General features: G+C 41.0%; 2 protein-coding genes across 8 annotated transcripts in view; one reads left to right on the top strand and one right to left on the bottom strand.

The window, feature by feature from the left end:
- Positions 1-109: 109 nt before the first annotated feature.
- Positions 110-5,728, top strand: pigb (phosphatidylinositol glycan anchor biosynthesis, class B). Of its 2 annotated transcripts, XM_010794864.1 has the most exons (12): positions 110-498; positions 587-713; positions 1,281-1,398; positions 1,509-1,613; positions 2,545-2,675; positions 2,752-2,892; positions 2,983-3,034; positions 3,383-3,594; positions 4,004-4,068; positions 4,140-4,356; positions 4,956-5,133; positions 5,222-5,728. In XM_010794864.1, exons 1-12 carry the CDS (start codon positions 387-389, stop codon positions 5,333-5,335), a joined length of 1,572 nt encoding a protein of 523 aa, XP_010793166.1. In that variant the 5' UTR covers positions 110-386; the 3' UTR covers positions 5,336-5,728. The 2 variants fall into 2 exon arrangements, with proteins under 2 accessions (XP_010793166.1, XP_010793165.1); XM_010794863.1 differs by having other exon boundaries at positions 4,956-5,266.
- ccpg1 (cell cycle progression 1) overlaps positions 5,269-8,823 on the bottom strand; it is an 11,412-nt gene continuing 7,857 nt past the window's right edge. For 5 of the 6 annotated variants that reach the window (XM_010794861.1, XM_010794859.1, XM_010794860.1 and 2 more), the window contains exons 9-10: positions 7,312-8,585; positions 5,269-6,044 (exon numbers count right to left, since the gene is read on the bottom strand). In XM_010794861.1, coding sequence (XP_010793163.1) covers positions 5,852-6,044; positions 7,312-8,585 — 1,467 coding nt within the window. In that variant the 3' untranslated portion in view covers positions 5,269-5,851. Of the gene's footprint in view, positions 6,055-7,311; positions 8,586-8,823 lie in introns of all 6 variants that reach the window. The other variant, XM_010794862.1, reaches the window with a different exon arrangement.

Here is an 8,823-nt window from a genome sequence, read left to right on the forward strand (position 1 = left end):
GTAAGTAGAAAAATGGCCCATCTGTTACTAAAGCATATTATCTAACAACACAATGCAGGATCCCTTTATTTTGAAATCAGGAATCAGAGTTCCAGCGGAAGTAAGTCTGAGTGCGGAAGCGCAGTCAACATAATACCACAGTTCTGTGATACTGAAGTTAATGTGGATTAATCGTGTTTTAGTTTAAGATGTGAACGTTTAATACCGTGGGATCAATAAACGGAAGCAGTGTGCAGACTGTCCACACGCAGCGCCCAGCCAATAACTAACACCTTACGTAATTTCGAGTATTTAAAAATAGTAACATTGTGTTGAAGAGTTGACTTAGCACACCTGACTGACTGACACCTGTCTATCAGGTGTCCTGCAGCAGACACTATGTCCTGATGGAGAACATCCGATCGCGTCTAAATATTGGGAATAAAGTGGAAGATGTGAAACTGCGGAAACGAAAATCGCAACTATACTCAAAGGAAGATGAAAACATTCTTAAGGACGGTGGGTTCATCCTTGTATGTCAGACAATGGGGACTAAACAACTTATCATAAAACAAATCAAATGATATATTAATCATGTCATCCACAGGGGAGCTGAGAAGAGTGGTTCTGTTTTCTGTGGCCTTCAGACTGATAAACTGCTTGCTGGTGCAGACCAGCTTCGTCCCTGATGAGTACTGGCAGTCTCTGGAGGTTTCCCATCGGATGGTCTTCAAATATCCTTTACATTAAGTATTACCTGCAGATATGTGCCTCTACTTACTATGCATTATTATTGTTAGAGCAGTGCCAAGTCAAGTCTGTTTATAAAGGACATTTTTTACAGGTCAGTGGGCTTCAAAATAAAATAAAATCAATCATTGTTTTTATTATTCTTCCTCTAAATTAATACATTACATACATTATTAGCTTAAAAAAGCTCTGGTTTGAAATGTTCAGAGCACATGAAAGGGTATTGCATATGTTTGGATAACATAAATGACATTAAACACCATACAAGATAACAAGGTATTACAATAAAAAGGAAATAGGATAAGCCATAATTATTGTTAGTATTATAACCATTATTACTATTCTTAACAGAAATAATACTCATTATTTTTGTCTTTTAAAACTTTAGTTCTGGTTGTAGATATTTCATCAACCCAATAAAATTGTATACATTAAAACAACAAGTTGCATTAAAAGGAACATCTAAAATCTGAAACCTGCTGAATGGAAGCAGATTCTTTTTTAAATGTTTGTTCTATCCCTGTATGCTGATCGAACCTTAACAGAGTGACTTATGGGTATCTGACCTGGGAATGGAAGGAAGGGATAAGAGGATTCACCTATCCGCTCTTCTTTGCATTCATATACAAGATATTACACTTCCTAAACTACGACTCAGTCTTTCTCCTGGTGTGTTCACATACTTTCTATTCAGACAACTTCAATATTGCATGTCTTTGAGCAAATATATTTTCTTTTGTCCCTTCGTTTCACTAATCCTGGTCTGTTTGGTTCTGCAGATATGGCTACCACGAATAATTCAAGCACTCTTCGCTGCTTTTGCAGATGTAAAATTCTTCTACCTCATCCGAACTTTGGAAAGACGTGACGTTGCAAATTGGACGGTAAGGAGTTCATCTCGGTTTTTCAGGAAATGTACAAGTTACAGCTTGCACTGGATTGGCTTGTGATAATCTTATTTCCTTAGATCAAAAGACATATATAACTTTTTCAATTTCCAACTTTTCTAAACTTAATTCAGACATCATTAACTAGCAGCATTTTACAACAACAGAGACAGTCTGGGTTTATGTGACCTGAAAACAGGTTTGGGCAGATTGTTGCTAAATGGATTGCAACATATTTCACTACTTTCTCAACAGCTGACTCCTGGAGAATCTTTTATTTGTTGCTGAGTCGAGAACAGATTACAGGCACAATATGTCTCACACACAGATTAAAATACAAATATCTAGCTATGAAATAAAACCACTACATGTAATATTACAGCTAGATCAAATTAGTTTTTGTCATGGGAAAATCTATTTTCTTAATTTGAATTCATATTAAAAATGAATTCCAACCACTATGAATACATGTTGCAAATTATCCTTGCTTTCTTGGCTATTCAGTATACATTTCAAACTAATCCAATGGCTAGTAAGAAATTGGTGAGGCTTTAAATACACAGTTTAAAAGTTTAGAACTAAACATATATTCAGGGTAGAACCATTTGATTTCTCCCATTAATGGATATTTTTGTCAGGATGCATGACATGAACTGGGAGGTTATGCTGGGTTGTTAAGTAATTCAGGTATTGAAGGGTTGGCTATTGCCCTTATACAACACAAGGAGGCCCAATGAAATGCAGCTGCAGTTAGTCCACTATGTTACATAAGCAAACATGACAAAACACAACAGCACAAACTCACAGTAAGGCACCGACCAACTTCATTTCATCCTCCAATCAGATCTTTCTTTGTGTTCAGATCATCCCAGGTTTTTGTACATTCATACAGGACTTTGTCACTTCTCCTTGTTGTGTTTGTCTCCAGTTCTTCTGCCACATGTGCTCGTGGTTCTCTTGGTTCTGCTGCACCAGGACCCTCACCAACAGCACGGAGACCACCCTCACCTCTCTGGCTCTCTTTTACTTTCCCCTCCCAAGATCCAAAACTCACAGCAGGTTTGGCTTGTGGCTTCATGTTTAATTAATCCCCCCATCTTTATAAAGATGATTTACTAACACAGTGTCTCTCCAGCAAAATATACCTGAGCCTGGTCGCCCTGGCAGTCATCGTCCGCCCCACGGCCCTGATCGTCTGGTTCCCTCTGCTGATGTACCATTTCTGGCAGGAGAATGACAAACTGAGGCTCATCACTCATACGGTTGTTCCTATAGGGTGTGTGCTTTATATCTCCCATCATCTCATTATACATGTAATCCTTATCTCTTTATTTCATGATTAGTTTTCTTTCTTTCTCATTTCCAGAGCTGTGGCTGTTGTGATTTCAACACTGATCGATTGCATATTTTATGGAAAGGTAAAAAATATAATCAGAGCTGCAACAATTAGTTGATCGACTGAAAAATGCGCACCAACTATCTCCAAAAAAATGATCTGTTACATTTGTACTTTATTGTTATACCATATTAAACTATACATTGAAAGACGTCACATTGAACTTTAAGGAACTGGAATAAACGTGTTTCTCTACTTTCTGTAACTGATTAGGCCAAACACTTAATCTCAAAAATAATCTGCACATTTATTGATAATAATAAAACTGTTTTAATTCAGCCATAGAGAAAACCCATGTGAAGTTTAGATCACATTCACAGCGGCTTTTTAAGTTGAATGTAACAATGTGATTTCACTTTTTGTTTCTCAGTGGACCGTGGTGCAGTTTAACTTCCTGAAGTTTAACGTCTTCCACGGTGTGGCAGATTTCTACGGCTCTCACCCCTGGCACTGGTACTTCTCTCAGGGCTTTGTCGTGGTGATCGGTCCTCATCTTCCGCTCTTTCTTCACGGGTGCAGCCTCGCTTTCAAAAGATACAAAATCCTGCTGGCAGCGATCGTCTGGACTATCGTGGTCTACAGGTAAATGTCTGTGTTCACATTAACAAACCAAAATTCATTAAACCTCTAAGAATTACACTCAATAGTAACCTACCCTATAGAGAGAGACGTCCCTTGCTTCTAATAACAATGAAGGGTTTTTCTGTTTATTGACCAACAAATTAACACAGGTCAACACTTGACAACAATTTGAAGTGCAAATGATATCTAAAATAAAACAATCACAACTAATAATAAAAGGGAATATTAACTAAACAGCTGTGGGTCTAAAACTGACTTTACATAATTATATATCCTTTAAATAATTCCAAACTATCCCTTTTAAGACCCAAAATGTCCCTTTCCTCAGTTTGAGTAATACAGGTCCAGATCAGTCATGATGTTTTGCTTCTCGACGGACAAACTAACCTGTTTTGATCTTCTCCTTCAGTTTGCTTCCTCACAAAGAGTTCAGATTCATCTACCCAGTGCTGCCTTTCTGTATGATCTTCTGTGGTAAGTTTTCACATCCCACATGTATTTGTGATTACAGCCAGACGTGTGTTTTAATACTTCTTCTACTCCAGGGATATCTCTGGCCAGTCTGAAAGCGTGGCGGCGAGCTGCTGCGACCGTCCTGTTGGTGAGCAACCTGCTGGCAGCGCTGTACACCGGGCTGATCCACCAGCGAGGCTCTCTGGACGTCATGAGCCGCCTGCAGACGCTGTGTGACGTCAGAAACATCTCCACCATGCAGCCGGACGTCCTGCTGCTCATGCCCTGCCACTCCACGCCTTATTACAGGTAGAGAAGTGTTGTAAAAACTGCACACCCACAACTCTGATGCAAATAGTTAAAAACAGTTTTGAGTTATTTAACGTTGTTCAAAGCTTACGTTTCAAATTTAAGATCAGGAAACTTTTATAAAACATTTGCACCTGTAGAGCTCCAGAATAGCCGTTAAAAGGGAGGTGACGTTTATTTACTTACACTAATATCCATTATTATTAGGGTTCGGTTCGGTATAGTTTACAATGTTATTATCAATACCTTTTAGCAGAAAATGTAACATTTCAGTTAAAGAATATTAACCGTTTTTTCTAAATAACCCTGTTCAAATGACTAATCTAGCAAAATGTATTAATACAACATTGTTTCAGTGAGTCTTTAATGTAATGTGCAGCTGTACAAAAATAAGCCTGCACACAAAATAAACATTAAGAATAGTGATTTATAACAAGAGTAAGGCCAAGCTGTGACCTAAGTTTTTCATTGCCATATCTACACTGTAGCTTATGTGTAAATGACAATAGAGCCTTGAATTGAAGCTGGTAACATGTTTGTGTAGACTGTGCCAAAGTTACATCTTACATACATAGCTCTCTCTCTCTCTCTTTTTGCAGCCACGTGCACTGCCCGATGAAGATGAGGTTCCTCGAGTGTCCCCCGGACCTCGGAGAGGAAGGTCACGTCGATGAAGCGGACCGGTTCTACGAGGACCCGCTTCACTGGCTCAGAACTTCATTTCCGTACAAATCTTCTCTACCAACCCATCTGGTTCTGTTTGACGTTTTGGAGAAAGTGAGATCTTCACAAAGTGTATTTATGTTATCTATTTGTCTAAATGAATGTGGGATTTGTATTTATGTAATGTGTTTTTTTGTTGCAGGAAATATCCGTGTTTTTGCAGGGGAATAACTTTGCGAGGACAGCAGAGATGTTTCATACTCACTTCCCCGAGGGGAGAGTTGGAGGGAGCATCTTTATATATGAAAGGCACTGACACTGGAACAATGGATCCTGAATGAGATTGTAAAAACATGAAATTGCTACTGAAATAAATGTGGTGTGTCATTTTTCTCTTCCAGTAATTTCTTTCCCAACACTACCCGCAAATAAAAAATAAAAATAAAACTCAGGTCCAGTAAAAATAGGCTTCATGTGGAATGTTAGAACATAGCCTCTTTACAATGAAAGCAAACTCAGTCACACACATCTGTCTCTGTAGCAGCGAATTAAAACAACTCCTACAAATACTTACAAACATTCATCTTAAAACAAGCTCTGCATTCCCAATAAACATTTTTAAACATTATGTGCTGTGGTTGAAGGTGAGTGCAAATGGTGTTTTAGCACTGTATCATATATGACCCATCTTAAACTCAAACGTAACAGCTACTTCAAACAGCAAAAACAGCTCAAGAAACTTCAGTAGCATTAAAAAGTTAACATTGTGCAAACAAGTTGGACATAGCAGGTAAATACAACTCAAAATGGAATTGGCTAATCAAATATATTATCAATATTTGGGATCAAACGGCAGCGGACCCAGTTCTATTTTGACGTCGGCCATGTGTCGGTCTGCGTCTCTTCCTGAGCGGCTCGACGTGCGCTCGCCGTGCGGTCGGGGTCTCGCCCTCTGCTTCCGCTGCTGATGCTGATGCTTCGCCTTCGACTCCTTTGGGTCTGTGTCGGGTCCTTCAAACGGCCCGCTGCATGGTTCAAAAACAAGACATCAAAAGCATGAATACTAGTATTTTGTGTTTAACTTGAATAAATGAGCACTAAAGAATGAAGGGATCCTAACTGCTGGGAGGCTGACTGCAAAGACAAACTCCCATGATCCCTTGCACTCAACCAAACTCTGAATGTTGTGATTGTTGAAAAGGAGAACCCACAGCGTCAGAAAATTACAGATCTTGCGTCTGAAATTACAACCTTTTCCTGCTTTAACTTATCATTATGAAGTTCATTGCACAATGTAATGTCTCAAGGATAATGACATCATCTGTGCTTAGATCTGTAAAATGCAATCCCGTCTGCAAGAGGGAACGATCTTCCAGAAAATAAGTCTCTTCCCTTAAGGTCCCTGCACATTTCTGATGGCCAGGAAATTCATCACTTTCCAAACTTCACTGTAGATTCTTCCGACCACTTGTCTTGCATTTGCCCTCCCATATGATTTACCATGGCTGCCTCCCACTTCTTTAAGATCTCAAATGATTTCATATAGATGGAATCCAACTCTCTTTTCCTATTTGGCATTGTAATGAGCACTCCGCTCTGCATCAGCCAAACGGCTCGCTGCACCCGCACTGCGAGGGGGACCCAAGTTCCCGTCAGCAAAGACACGTGGGTTTGCTATCCTGGCTCCAAAATGGTGGAATGAGCTCCCCATTGAAATCAGGACAGCAGAAAGCTTACACATCTTCCGGCGCAGACTGAAAACTCATCTCTTTAGACTCCACTTCGAGCGATAGAATTGCTAACAAAGAACTGCTAACAAAGGACTGGTTTATCTAAAGCCAGTTGAGTAGCACTTGAAATGTTTTAGCTCTATGAAACCAGATGTACTTATATGATTCTGTTTTCTTCAAGTTTGTATCTTCTTGGTCGAATGCACTTATTGTAAGTCGCTTTGGATAAAAGCGTCAGCTAAATGTAATGTAATGGCAGCCCTCAGAAAATGTTATTTATTTACACATTGTGGCGGTTTGATACAAAGTCCTGAAAGAAGCTCTCGGGGAAAAGAGCCCTGAACTGCAAATACTTACGAGGATAGCTTTTCATGTAATCAATAAGATTTAAGTTTAGAAGTGTACCAATTACACCAAATATTTTTTCCCCCAACATCAGATCTTCTTGTATAACTGGAAAACTCTTTTGGATGATTAGGAATGAGATTGACGTTCCACAGAAAGCTTGGACTTATTTCCTAATTAAGATGGGCTACTTTTTAAAAAGATAATTGGGACTTACTTTGGGCCGTGGCTTTTTCTGTAACCCTTTCCAAAGAAGTGTCGGTAGACGAAGTCGTCGAGATCTCTGAACACGTCGTCGTCGAGGCCCTGATACTCGTGCATTTCTCTCAGGTAGTTTTCCACCCCGCTGACAAAGTCCGTGAAAAGCATCCGGTCGTGGATGAACATGCCGTTGTGGAAGAAGTTGTTGATGAACTTCTCGAGCTCCTCCCAGTGGTGGAAGTGGTCGACTTCCTGCTGCAAGTAGCTCCGCAGCAGCTGGTTGAACTCGTCCGCTCTGATTGGATCCATGGCTTTGTCGAAGAGACTCTTGGACTCCTGGAAGGCGCAGTCGAACACTCCCGAGCATCCTTTGTAGTTTGCCTTGTGGGAGTCTTGACCTCCATCTCTGTGAACTTTATCTCCTGATTTGCGGGTGTTGTGGCTGCTCTCGTGGTGTGTGCGCTGCTGTGTGTTGTGAGTGGATCTGTGCTGCCACTCCTCCTTTGTGTTCTTCTCGCCACGTCTCTTCTCATAAAAGCCTCCTGCATTTTTAAAGAGGGTCGAGGCCGAGTCTTTGAAGTTTTTGAACGTTGATTTGACGGAATCTGAAAACTTCCTCAGGTTTTCCTTCACGGCGTCTTTTGCTTTCTTTATCTGCTCTTTGTGGTGATGGACGAACTCCTTGGTGGAGTTTTTCACAGCGTCAAATGTCTCTTTAACTTTTCCTGCCGTGCCCCCTTTCTGACTTTTGACTTTGGGCTCCGTGTCTCCTTTAGCTCTCTCCTCTTTGGTTTCCAGGTAGAGCCTCTCCCACAGGTCAGAGCGCTGCTGCTCGAAGCTCAGCCTCTTCTCCAGCTCCGTCAGACGGGCCTGGAGCTCCTCTGTCTCTGCCTCCTGATTGGCTCTGGGGAAGAGACTCCTCAGCTCCTCTAACTCTCTCCTGAGCTCCTCTGTAACTGTTCTCTGCTTGTTGAGCTTCTTCCTCAGTGTCTGGGTTTCAGCCATCATGTCTGCCCTCTGGCTGTGAAAGCTGCGGATCAGCTGTTTCTCCCCCTCCAGCTCGTCTAACAGCCTCTCGTTTTCAGAAAGCAGCGAGTCAGCACCGGCTCTCATCGCCTCCTGATCTCTGAGCTTGTTCAGCTCCTCCTGCAGGGCGGCTAGAGACGCTTCTTTATGTTGTAGGGAGTTCATCAGCAGAATGTTCTCAGCGGTCAACAGGTGCTGCTCGGACACCATCAGGTCAGTCTGCTCCTTCTGTCTCAGCAACATCTCCAGCTCCTCTCTCTGGGCCTGAAAGGAAGAGAAAGAGAGGAAATGTTATGGCTTATAAGGAATGAAAATCGGTACCACTTTTTTACAATAAGACTACCCTTATAAAGGATTCATAAAGGGTTCATAATTAGATTATTAATTAGGTTGTAAACACTTTATTAATCATTAACCTGTTAGGCCCCAAGCCTGTTTTTCAGGTCTCAGGCTCGAAAATGACATTTCCAGAACAAATGACCATATCTTCCCTTCTAAAAGG

Source organism: Notothenia coriiceps, unplaced genomic scaffold, assembly GCF_000735185.1.
Source record: "Notothenia coriiceps isolate Sejong01 unplaced genomic scaffold, NC01 NC01_scaffold00037246, whole genome shotgun sequence".
Taxonomy (NCBI): Eukaryota; Metazoa; Chordata; class Actinopteri; order Perciformes; family Nototheniidae; genus Notothenia; species Notothenia coriiceps.

Coding starts and splice junctions, on each gene's coding strand:
- pigb (XM_010794863.1), top strand. CDS start 387: ATGGAGAACATCCGATCGCGTCTAAATATTGGGAATAAAGTGGAAGAT. Junction 714..1,280: donor TCCCATCGGATGGTCTTCAA/ATATCCTTTACA, acceptor TAACAGAGTGAC/TTATGGGTATCTGACCTGGG. Junction 4,357..4,955: donor CACTCCACGCCTTATTACAG/GTAGAGAAGTGT, acceptor CTCTTTTTGCAG/CCACGTGCACTGCCCGATGA.